This window comes from Xenopus tropicalis, chromosome 6 (assembly GCF_000004195.4).
Source record: "Xenopus tropicalis strain Nigerian chromosome 6, UCB_Xtro_10.0, whole genome shotgun sequence".
In the NCBI taxonomy this organism is placed as follows: domain Eukaryota; kingdom Metazoa; phylum Chordata; class Amphibia; order Anura; family Pipidae; genus Xenopus; species Xenopus tropicalis.
Window position 1 is genome coordinate 84,331,253 of NC_030682.2, and position 13,387 is coordinate 84,344,639.

At 39.6% G+C, this 13,387-nt stretch overlaps 1 protein-coding gene across 1 annotated transcript; it reads right to left on the bottom strand.

The window, feature by feature from the left end:
* Positions 1-10,269: 10,269 nt before the first annotated feature.
* On the bottom strand, positions 10,270-12,888 carry mc4r (melanocortin 4 receptor). Its single transcript, XM_004915313.4, has one exon. The coding sequence runs from the start codon at positions 12,595-12,597 to the stop codon at positions 11,593-11,595; it is 1,005 nt and encodes a 334-aa protein (XP_004915370.1). The 5' UTR covers positions 12,598-12,888; the 3' UTR covers positions 10,270-11,592.
* Between the last annotated feature and the right edge of the window lie 499 nt (positions 12,889-13,387).

Here is a 13,387-nt window from a genome sequence, read left to right on the forward strand (position 1 = left end):
GTGTTTTACATTTCACCATTGAAAGTAAATAGGTGAAATGTGATTGGCTGTTGGCAATTTAAATTTCCCCACTGAAAGTCAACAAGTGACATCTGATTGGTGGTGGCTCCGCCCATTTTTTCTAACCTGGAACTGCAGTTACCCAGTGACTAATTCTGCAAAGTTTAGGGACCCAAGGATTAATAGTTAAAGAACGGCAGCAGTTTAAATTTAAACCAATAAAAGTCAATAGGTGAATTTTTAAAACTGCAGTCCCCCAGTGACAAACTTTGCAAAGTTTGGGGACTGACAGCGTTTTACACTTCACCATTGAAAGTAAATAGGTGAAATGTGATTGGCTGTTGGCAAAACTTTGAACGGCAAATACACAGTGACTAACTTTGGAAAGTTTAACAACCCTGAAATTAATACTTATGTAGGGGTTTGCTAAAATGGGCCCCACAGGATGTATACCCCTAGGATAGTTCGGGTTATGGCCACAGGGTGGTGCATAGGCCCATATAAGGGAAACAGCCATGTGCTGGGAGCCATCTTAGTTTGGGAGCCTCTAGAGAGAGGAGCTCCCCTGTGAGTAGTTAGTAGTTTCCATGTGTCAGATCACTCTAGGAGTGAGATGTAGTTAGGGCACAGGTAGAATGGGCAGAAATAGCCCCTCCAGGAGTGGTAGAGGGATTAGAATCCCCCAGCAGTACATCAGCTGGAGTGTAGGGACTCAAGAGTCTAGGTAGGTGGTTAGGCTGCCGCTAGAAGGGGTACTACTCTGAGGGTACTTAGTCGTGAGTACCGGGGATGAGTCCTGGAGGTGGTCTGTCTTGGCGTGAGTACCGGGGAGAGCCCTTAGAGAGGGTCTCTTGGCGTGTAGTACCGGGGAGGACATCTAAAAGGGATCATCCTGGCGGGAGTACCGATAAGATACCCAACAGGGGTAGGTACTCTAAAGGTTTAAAGAAGGAGAGTGTCCCCTGCACTGTGTTTGTATTGCCACTCCTGGAGAGGTCCTGCCTAATAAACAACCAACTGTTTCATCACAACTGTGTGTTCATCGTGTCTGCCTCAAGGAGCACCTACATACCAGTAAGTGAATGCCCCAGGGAGGGGATTCCCTTTGGGGGCTTGTGTGAGGTCTCAGGCAGCACTACACCAAAGTATCAAGTCCCAGGGAGGGAGTTGTAGTTCTCCCATAGCAGAGCCCTGGGTGGAGGCACGCCAATTATCAGAGAAATCCCTGCTTCCCCCATAGTAAGCAGGGCTCAGGACTCCTGGAAGCGCCAACCAGTGACATATCAGCAGGTAGTGCCACAAGTGTTTATAAAGTGGGCTACACTTAAATAATGGCATCAGTTTAAATATGAACCAATGAAATGTAATGGGTGAAAATGGATTGGCTGTTAGTGGCTCCGCCCACTTTTTTTTAACCCTGAATACATAGTCAGCCAGTGACTGACTGTGCAAAGTGTGAAATAGTGTGAGAAAGGCAGCATTTTAAATTTAAACCAAAAAAATTAAATGATTGGCTGTTGGTGGCTCCACCTAAAAATGCATTCCCCTAGTGACCCTGGTGTTAATACTGTGAGAATGGCCGCGGGTTGAATTTCCCCATTGAAAATCAATAGTTAATATCTGATTGGCTGTTGGTGGCTCCACCCACTTTTTCTAACTCTGAACCGCAGTTACCTGGTGACTAGCTCTGCAAAGTTTGGGGACCTTAGTATTAATATTTAAAGAATGGCAGCAGTTTAAATTTCAGTGTATGAAGTCTATAGGTGAAATCTCATTGGCTGTTGTTAGCCCTGCCCTCTTTTCTAAACTTGGAACATAGTCACCCAGTGACAAACTGTACAAAGGGGACCCTGACATTAAACATGTGAGAATGGCAGCAGTTAAAATTTCCCAGCTGAAAACAATGAAAGAAATGTGATTGGCCTTTGGCTGCCACGCCCACTTTTTCTAACCTTGAGTACGTAGTCACTCAGTGACTAACTGTGCAAAGTTTGGGAACCCTGGCATTAAACCAATAATATTCAATAGGTAAAAGCTGATTGACTGTTAGTGGCGCCACCCACTTTTTATCAAAACTAAAATTTCAGTCCTCTAGTAACCAACTGTGAAGTTTGTGAAAGTTTGGGGACCCTGGTGTTAATACTGTGAGAATGGCAGTTGGATTTCCCTGTTGAAAGTCAATAGGTAAAATCTGATTGACTGTTCGTGGCTCCACCCACTTAAAAAAAAATACGTAGTCACCCAGTGACATCAAATTTGGGAGCCCTGGCATCAAACCAATAAAATTTAATAGGTGAAATCTGATTGGCTGTTTGTGGCTCCGCCCACTTTCAAAACTAAAACTGCAGTCCCCTAGTGACCAACTGTGAAAAGTTTGGGGACCCCGGTGTTAGTACTGTGAGAATGGCAGCAGGTTGAATTTCCACCAAGTCAATAGGTAAAATCTCATTGGCTGTTCAAAGCTCTGCCCACATTTGGGCATCCAACAATCATCATATTTTCATTCAGGCTGACCCTATGACTATGTGATTCAAGTTTGGGGAGTGTAGCCTCAAAGCTGTAAGATTGGCAGCAGTTTCAATTTCCCCATTAAAGTTAATGATTGAAATTTGATTGGCTGTTGTTAGCCCCACTCACTATGGGTCATCCAACAAATGTCGCTGTTTCATTCGGGGTGACCCCATGATTATGTTATTCAAGTTTGGGGGGTGTAGCTTCAAAGCTGTAAGAGTTTGGCAGCAGTTTGAAAATCTTCCCTGTCAAATCAATGGGAACATTGGGGTGTTTGGAGCGGCGCCTCTGTAGGAGGAGTAGCATTTAGAAAATGGGGGGCACTAAGAAGAAGAAGAAAAAGCGGAAGAAGAAGCTGAATTCGAAGAACAGTATGTTGGGTTTTTCAACCCAACATAACTGAAAAACAAGGATTGTTAATTACAATTGAACAAATAATTAACCGAAACATAGAACTCCAGGAAAACTTGACTGTTTCTTAAAAGCTCATAACCTTGTATTTATAAAAAGCAATAATCAGGAATAGAAGTACAGTTCACGGAACTTAAGTCAGAAAAGGATGTAAACATTGCATTTTTTTGTAGAGCCATTTCATGACCTTTAAAATATTTACTGGGACTGTTAATGCTGAGCGTGGAAGAATGTTAAATGAATTATAAAGAACCACAAACACTTACTGTAGGAACTCATTTGCAAAAAAGGAGCATTTTTCTGACAGTCAGGAAAGTGTTTTGTTTAAATAACACATTTATCAAAGTACATGTCAGAATACGTTTGACTGAGCGTTGAACAAAATTATTTCAGCATTGAAAACGGATTACACAAAAATAATAAATGCCACACAGTGGCTGCCTGGAATATACTTGTAATCCTTGCAGTTCTTTATTGTCAGCTGAAAGCTGTCTGGTCCTCCTGCCACAAATACATTGCAAAAATTTGAAAAATAGAGCAACAACTCTAAATTGAAATCAAAGGTTAATTAGCGCATCATTAAAAAACAAGTTACTCAGGGATAGCCCTGAGTTTCAGTTATTATGTTGCCTAATGTGTTTCCGGTGTGTGCACACGTAATCATAGCTAACCACTAACATCAAAAAATAGTAGTATTTCATAGAAAAACCCAATGAATAAAAGACTTCAATGTGACAATAATGGACAACAATCAGGGCCGCTCGTGCCATGAGGCCAGGTGAGAACCTTGCCTCAGGCGGCAGTGAGAGGCCAGTTACCAGGGGCAGCAAAAAGCCTCCTCTGGTGCTAAAGAGCTAAATTTTTGTTTTTAGAATAGCAATGGCGCTCTCTGCACTAGCGATGCGGCCCCCTTTAGACCCGCTCCGATGCTAACATTCTAAGCGCAGAGCAGGAGAGAGGGGGCGGCATTGGACTACTGCCTCGGATGACAGCAACCCCAGAGCCGGCGTTGACAACAATGTATATAAACAGTGGGTTAACCCTGTAAATCACAGTTGCGCCCAAAAGTGAGCTTATAGTTCATATACAAATAAAAGCATCTAATGCTTAAACGTATACTTAAGCTGGCCAAGCATTAAAAATCTGCTCCTTTTACGATCTTTACGCTCACCTTGAGATATCAAGCTGATTTTTAACTGGTAGGCCCATTGGAGTGTGCCTTATACACGCAGATAAGTTGTCAGCTTGGACTGAAGGAGTAGGAACGACAGCTAAAATCTGCCTGTGCGTGGCCATCTTACTAATAATTATATAAGGGATGCACCAAATCCGCTATTTTGAGATTTGGCCAAACCCCGAATCCTTTGTGAAAGATTTGGGCGAATACCGAATCCAAATCCTAGTTTGCATAGTCAAATTAAGACAAGAAAGCGTTAAAGAAAACAGCACATACACAGCAAAATATTTTTGACTTCCGTGTTTATGTGACAAAAAGTCACATGATTTTAAGGATTTGAATTTGGCTTGGCCAGAGGCATGGATTCGGCCGTATCTGAATCCTGCTGAAAAAGGCCAAATCTTGGTTGAATCCTGGATTCAGTGCATCCCTATATTATATCCTTATTTTTCAACAAACCCTTACATTTTAGTATAGTTTTCTCTAATGAACACCCCCTGTCCACACTAGCTGGTATTGGAGTTAATATTTAAATGATGTATAGGACCCTTTCTAACAGTATATGTTATCTGTCCTATAGCTTTGACAGTCAGTTCAATAATCTCTTGTAAAAGGACTAAAATCTTGTCCTATAGGTGACTGAGTTTCTCCATTATTTTATATAAAAACATGTGCTCCCTTATTCTATCCTTCAATCATGTACTGCATCCTACATATTGTTTGTTACAGTTTGCAATAAGCCTTTTCTAACTGAGGTTTGAATTCATTTCATTCAGAAAGTGCCAAATCAATGACGCTTCATGTTTTTTACACAGTAGCACAACATCTATATGTACCCTTTGTAGCTGAACCAGTACACGTGTAAAGCACTGTTTCATAGAAATAAAGCCTTTTCATATAAAATATACTTTTCTAGTAGTATGTGCTATTGAATGATCCCAAATAAAATAACAGCCATTTTAGATGCTAAGCTCTGCCATTTGGCTTGCTTACACACAAACCTATGGCTTGCATATGTGCTAGGTTAAATCTGCCAATAATTAAACAGAGCTTAGTCTTTTACTTCCACTTTTCTTCCTCTTACAGTTACACAGACCATCACAAAATGGTGAATCAAGGTAAAAAAAAAAAAGCGATAATATTTACTGTATTTGCAAATTTGGTAAGATTCTTTAATAGGGCACTTATGTTGCTCTGTAATATAAATGATCTGTTAGTTAATTATTCATTCTTAAAGTATAATTTTCCTTTAAACCTTTCAGGTGTGAAAACTGAACTAGGGGCCAAAAATAGCCTAAGCTGAAGCTTTCCTGGTAGTTATAATAATAACAAATCATTATGTAAAAGTGGAAGTTATCTCTTCACTGTATTACGGATGCCACTACATTCACAAATGGATTCTGTCCAAGAATGAATATCTTGGCTTTCTTGTTGAACAACTAGTGATGGTTCATTCTTTGCCATTTGGTTACTGCATATGTATTTCCTGCTACTTTTCTTGTGCTCGTTGCTCTTGTTAGCAGAGGCTGTTGAGGAGTTTGTCTGGGTATCCCCACAGGCACAATCTGCCCGGTAATTGTTACAAATCTATTAAAGAAGCATTTTCCTGACAGGAGAGTGTTTAATTAACACATTTGTCAAAGCTAATGTCAAAATGTGTTTGACTGAGCATTGAGCAGAATTGTTTCAGCACGGAAAGAGGTAGTTGAGTTTTTTAATTTGCAGGACATTGGTAAAGTGGCCCTGTATACTGGATAAGCAGAAATTATTTTCAAGCATTTTTATTATGGCACAATTAAGGGAATAATAAAATTCCTAACATGGGTATTTTGTCAGACTTTTTACCAACCAGTGCAGGAGACTTTATGGTTCTGGCTATGCTGGAGCTACAGACCCCCTGCATGCTTTCACTGAGAAGGCTGACGGTGTTTGAACACCTAACAGAGGGGACTGATCAATGCACATTCCCTGGTCCCCTATTTTATTAGTTATTTAATATCAGTGCAAGTGCATATATTTTCAAAAACAAAGTTGTGATTATAAAATTGCCAAGCCTCCATGCCTCATCAAGGTAAACCTCACATAGTAGTAGAAAGATGATTTTGAGTTTGAATGTGTACTTTTCTAACAGCAGTTAAACTTTTTTGTTTAATATTGTAGACTAAATTGGTGAGGAATTTTTTACCAGACTGTATCTCTATAATGAGCTTTCTCTCCCTAGTGCATTAAAATCTGAGGGGAATTTGGAAGAGGTTTGTTAATCTATTTATATTTTTGGTAAACTGTTACATGTAAATTTTGTATCCAGTATATGATCACTGCTCCTGTTTAGTGATTTAGTGATTTTAGTGAATTTTTCCGCCAGGCATGGATTCACAGCGAATTTCTGCATTTCACCATTGGTGAATTGTTTTGCGAAACTTCTGTAAAAATTTGTCGCGTGTAAAAAAAAGTTGCGGTCGTGTACAAAATGGGTGCGGTCATGTCAAAATTGGGTGCGGCCGCGCCCAAAATAACATGGGCGACAAAAAAGACGCGTGCAACAAAAAAGTCTCGCGACAAATGCGTTTCACGGATTTTTCGCTGTTTAGTGAATTTTCTTGTCGTTCCGCGAATTTTATGGCGAAGCGAAACGGGATAGATTCAATCATCAGTACTCCTGTTCTGTTAAACCAAGTGCATTAAGATCTATGGCAGAGGTGGGCTGGTATCCTTGCAGTGTACATGGCAAAGGCAGGGTGTTTTCCTGCTGTTTCACAGGGCTCCAGCCAAGGGATATTCACCTTAATAAACTGCTGAAAACCTAAAATATGTTTGCTTATGCCTCAAGTCCTGTCGTCAGCAGCTATGTGCCTTTATGTGGAGTAAGTGTGCAGTAGCCACGCAGACACTAATTGTCCCGTAACATTTTGTGTAACCAGTAGTCTGAATGAATTACCTAATAAAAATGTGTCATCTTTTGCATTTTATTAAAATTATATTATCAAGGCAACAACATGCCTCTTATTGTTAACACATAAAAGGGCTCATTTGCATTCACAAATGTTGTGAGCAAAAAGCAATTCTGAGCACAATCACTATATTTTTTCCCACAATGTACCATTTTTTCCCCAGAATTACAGCATCATTACGGTACCCATTTGTTCCTTCCATAATTGTGTCCGATTTGAAAAAATTAACACAACTATGCATGTCATGTCTCTAGCATAAGCTTTATGACATTTGTTATTTCTTTACTTTTTTGTGGTGAACTCCCTCTGCCTGCTGTTTGCCAAATCTGCAGGAATTTATTTTCAACATCATCTTTGGCCCTTTGAAACCACCATACTTTTTGCATGTGACTCATTAAAGTGCAATGTGGGAGTCCAGACCCGATTTTGTAGCCTATGGTGTGGAGGAAGCATGTTCCATGGTAGCATCGCTGGTAAGCAAATGGACTTCACTTCAAATGGAATTCACTAAGCACTACTGCAGCTGCCAACACCTCAGGAACACTGATACGTATATAATTTGTGCCAGCATTTTTGTGTTTATGTTGCAGCTGTTACTGTTTATTGCAAAATACTCATATTTTATTTAATTAACATTACAGTTTCACCTCTTGCCCTATTCACCCAGTAAAATTCAACAGACTTTATTTTTTTTTTTTTATTGGAGTGTGGGAAGGTTTAGCTGTATGTCAAGCTACACACTACCTCAGGGTAATATGTGATAAGGACAGAGCAATGCATGCATCTCATCGCAAAATCATATTTCTTTACAACAGATACTTACTCTGTGTATCCACAAAACCTGCAGGAGGCCATGTGTTACTACATGCACCATCATCACTGAAGATAGAAGGGCCCAGGCAGCATCCACTGCTCAACAAACACCTGAAGATCTGTGTGTGTTTGGGGATTTCATGATTTACCAAATTTATTAGTGTTTTTGGATTCTAAAATCTAGACAGTTCTGGAACTGGTAGCTGAGATTATACCTTTTATGCCTTTAGGCTATGTAACAGCACAGTTGCCTGGGTCCATGAACTTATAGGCTATGTAGAGCTGCAGGTGACCAGGTTGCTTGGCTTTTTGGTCCCTCAGGCTGTGCTGGAGCTGTCATTTGTGGGTTGCTGTGTGTCTGCCTGAGTTGTTTGTGGCATGGCAATTTGGGTTTTCTGGTTGTTTTTGAATCAGGGGCAGCTGATGGATAGCTGCTTGGCTTATTGGTACCTGAAATTGTAACTGAAGCAAACAATTACCATCTGAGTTTTTACTTTTGAACAGGTACTATGTACATTTGTAAAGGAAATCCCATAAACAGTTAAGTATACTTAAATACTTTCAGTAACAATGGGCTACATTTGTTCTTGGTTTCTCTGCAAGGTTGATCACATGTTTTGAAGCAAAGATGGTGAAGGGCCAGCAGGTTGTGTCCATTGTCGCAGGCAACATTACCTGCTTGAAACTGATCGGGGGGGGGGGGGGGTAAACCACCACTGGACCTGATCCTGGAAGTATCCAGGGACATAGGTCTTATGTGACTACTCTCCCGCACGCAGTCTAGCCTAGTAGTGTCTAGACTGCACTGAAGTGTAGCTGTGGAATGCCTCAGGGGTGCTTGGCCATAACTTTCTTTGGAGTTGGGGCAGCAAAGTAGTATGATAAGTAAGTTGTAGTGAAGGCAGCAGCTGTCAGGGGTTCCCCCTTCACTCAATAGGGAGGCACCAGAGGAGCAACTCTGACTGCACCCTCCTCAGCGCTCAGAAAAGAGCCCCAATAGATGGTAAAGGAGATTTAGCACCTCTGCCCATGCCTGCTGGTCAATGCAAAAGTGGTGCAGTGCACTCTGTGGATCACAGTGTGATCTAGCGACCGGGACACATTATCCACCTACTTTTGGTCGAGGGCAGGGACTGCAACAATGTAATAAATGTTTTGACAATAGCTCCTTCAAGAGGGCAACAGAAATGAAAGTTAGACTGTAGATTATATGCACCAATAAAGCACGATATATAAGGTTGGCACTTGAGTTAGCTTTTGCTATTACCATTACCAAAACCTATAAGTTACCAAAGAATATGCCTCCAAAATTAATTTTTGTATTAACTTTTAGCATGATGTTGTCTTTTAACTGCTCTTCAGCCTCTGATTATTTTTGCCTATACGTAAATTATTTTCCTTTGCATTCTATTTCTTTCCAGTGTGAAATCCATGGCTTTTACCCTTCTGAAAAAAAAAAAAAAAAAATTGAAGGTCAATTGAACATTTTCTACATTATACATTATTTTATATTATATTATCATATAAATTGAAACAGTTCTCTCATGTAGGTTATTAATCAGTTCAAAGTATTCCATAATAAAAATTGTACAAAAGATACCACTATTTGTGGCAGATAGCCAAACCAATCACACCAGTTTAATCTGCAAAGCACACTCCTTAAATACTTTAAAAATAACTGTGTCTGACACCAAAACAGTATCTTAAATGGTTTCTAAAAAAAAAAAAAGAGGCCAATAATGCTAGTTTCATACTAAAACATATTTATTACTTTTCAGGGGCAAGCCAACTGGGTGCCCTAGACAACCCAGTCGGCCACCTCCCCCCTGCACCGCCCCCCCCCCCCCTTGCGTGTGCTTTAGCGTTCAGCCACTCCTCCCCTGATCGATCATTGCCTCCACCGCTAAAGAAGGAGGACTAGGGGTAGGCAGAAGAGGATCCTGCCTGGCACCCCTCAATAGTTGCTCCCTAGGCAACAGTCTCTTCTGCCTAACCCTAGTTCCGGCCCTGTTACTTTTATAGAAATAGTTCTAACATGCATTTATTAACACGGCTCATTTTATGCTAATATTGTTTTTATTTAATAATAAAAACCTGTGTTTTTTTTATAATGACAGTCATTCTCTTTTATTTAATAAGGACCAATTTCATCAGTTTTAGAAATAAAGTACAGGTATGGGACCTATTATCCAAAATGCTCAGGACCTGGGGGGTTTTCAGATAAGGGGTCTTTCTGTCATTTGGATCTTCATATTTTAAGTCTACTAAAAATCACTTAAACATTATATAAACTCAGTAGGATTGTTTTGCCCCAATAAGGATAATTCTGTCTTAGTTGGGATCAAGTACAATGTTCTGTTTTATCATTACAGAGAAAAAGGAAATATGCTTTACAATTTTGAATTATTTTATTAAAATGGAGTCTATGGGAAATTACCTTTCCATAATTTAGAACTTTCTGGATAATAAGTTCCTGGATAATGATAAAAGTTTTCATAGCACAGAGGGAAAAAAATATACAAATATGATTAGCCAATTTTTAAGACAGCTTTTACCCCTCATTTAATGTTTTCTGTTGTAGTGTAGCCTCATGACCAGGAACAAAGCGAAAAAAAGCAAAACCCTACCCCAAATTTTATTATAAAGTTATGAGCAATCATACAGTTGTTGTCTAGGTGGTCACAAGGATATCCAGCAAATATCACACAGTTTTATCATTTAAATACAGTACACATTTTGGGGTATGGCTGATCACACACCAACTAATCTCCATGTGATTGGCAGTTCTGGCTGCTTAAGTAGATGCTAAACTGCTTCTGCTTCTTTTGAGAGGAGAGTGACCTTTGGCACCTGGTCTACTGGTGATCCCCAATATGGGCTAATGACAGATATCACCAGATTTTTAGGAAGGACAGACCAACTTCAATGTGTCTACTCAGTTTACTATCACAAAGAGACGCAGAAACAATATGGGGAAAAATGCACATGCTGTTTTATGCAGCAACGCAACCACATAAAGCATATGAAGTAAAAGAGCAGGTAGGAGCTACAGTGGGTTGAAGAGAAGTGGAAAGTACCAACAGTATAATATTTTAGCTGCTTGTCCCTTAATAGATCATGTATGTTCTTATTGGTAGTAACATTTCCCTCATTAAAAATGTTTTGCCCATTGACTGAAAGATCAATCTCACACCAACCTGGTATAACTATGTAGGAGGCCTTGAGTTATAACAGAGCGCTTGTGCTTGGCACAGGATTTGCTCTGTTCAATTAAAGCCCTGCCCAGCAAGTGATAACATGGGCATACAACCTGCGATGAGAAGATTTTCGTTCTCTCTCACAGATTATTTCATTCAACCCGAAGGTTGATCTAGGCCATAAATCATACATATTTAATAAAAATATATAAACTTAAAAAGTGCTCAACTGAGTGCTCTCTGAACATTTACTTAGCTACCAGAGGGATGTTGGGAGTTGCCATTAACAGTTAACATGCTGAATATGCTTAATGTATATGTTTAAGGTATGTAAAAACTGTATTTGAATTCTTCCTTCCAAGAGAATCTCTCTGATGCTGCGAAAACCTTGTTGCAATCCATATTCTAAAACTGGCTTTGCTTATACTGTAAGTAAGTATTCTGAGACCTTAGCACAGCTCTCATAGATAACAAATACAAATAAACAATGCATTACTGCTTATTACATTTGAAACAATTAGTTATCAGCATTTCAGTAACTGCTAGAAAAGTCCCATATTCCTCCCATACAGTAACAGCACATCATCTCCTTGAAGGTTTTTCTAAGCTCTTGGCTTCTTAGTGCATAAATAAGTGGATCAATAACAGAGTTGCACATAATAAGGATAAGGTAAATATTAAAGTGGGACATAAAACACACACAGTAAGGGTTTCTAGGGCAAGAAACATAGAAAATGAGATGAAGGAAGAAGGGAGACCAACAAGCTACAAAAACTCCAAGTAAGATTGTAAGTGTAATGGCTCCTTTCATATTGGTAACCTGTCGTACTGAGTTTGTCCCAGGTAGAACAGCAATCCTCTTAATGTGAAGCCTGGCCAGCATGAACATATGCACATAGAGGGATGCCATCAGAGCAAGCATTGTGAAAATTATACTTATCAGACAAATAATTACAACAGCACTGTCATAATAAATAATAAATAAGACACCAGAAATGGAGCAAGCAGTCCAGATGCAGCTGATAATGACCACTGCTCTCCTCACAGTAATTATATTATGGTACTGCAGGGCATAAAATATAGTGAAGTACCTGTCCACTGCTATCGAGAGCAAGCTGCAAATAGAAGCCAGCAAGGAGCTGCAAATAACAGAATCCAAGATATTGTCAACATTCACAATGATATGCTGCGTATTTTTGTCCGTAGTGTTAAACAGTGTGATTACTACAGTTTCAAAGCCATTAGACACACTCACAAGCATATCAGCTACTGCCAAGCTACAGATAAAGAAGTACATGGGGGAATGCAGATTCTTGTTTCTCGATATTGCTGCTATAACCAGTATATTTTCCATCAAGCTTACAATACCCAGGATGACAAACACTTCAGGGGACACAAATAATTGTTCGTAACAGCCTCCGGAGTGATGGCCTTTCTCTTTAGTGTCATTTGCTCCAGCGCCAACGGTGCGACTGTGGTTACGATAGTGCAGGTGATGTGGCTCATGGTGATGCGTGAAATTCATTATTCCCACCATTTACTTAGTGATGAAAAACATATGATTGGCTTTCTCCCAGAAGCTGCCAAGTTTGATATTATCAATTATGAAATGCAATCCAGTATGTTAATAGGAAAAAGATCCACAGTGGCATTTATGACAAGATATGTACGTTTCTTCAGATCTTCCGATTTTCATGCAAACTGCTTCCTGTATCCATGGTATTTTATGACCAAAAAAACTTTGTAGCTATTTTCTAGGTTATTCCAATATGTTGCTTGGATACTGAGAGGCAGGATACACAATGCTATTTCAGACTTCAGATGCAGCATCACCAGTAAGGCAGCCGAAGATTTTATACAGTGGAAAGCAATAGAATGAATAAACCCCTCCACCCTTTGTGTAGCAACCAATCAGAATAAAGATAAACTGGTGTCTGCAAATGCTAATTATACGGCAGCGGACATGCCAGACAGATCTGTGATATAATGCTTTCGTTGAGATACAAGGGAATGGAGAACTTGCTACAGCCTTCAATCACAACATTTGCCCCAAAAGGTTAATGCAAATCAATTTGTTCCAGTTACAGATGTCTTCCTATTGTGAGGATGCAAGCTTTTTGATAGATTATATCACCCCCTCTACCCAATAAGGTTTTTTAAAGTGCCATACAAAACTTGCTGCAGAAAAGACCTTGAGTAAAATGATGAAATATAATAGAAACAAATATTTTAGCTACATTTCTATATACAAAACAAAATGCATCTAAAACAATATTTTTTCATATTTTTTATTTCTTGGGTCCACTAGTTGTACCACTAAAATGCAT

Coding starts and splice junctions, on each gene's coding strand:
- mc4r (XM_004915313.4), bottom strand. CDS start 12,597: ATGGTGGGAATAATGAATTTCACGCATCACCATGAGCCACATCACCTG.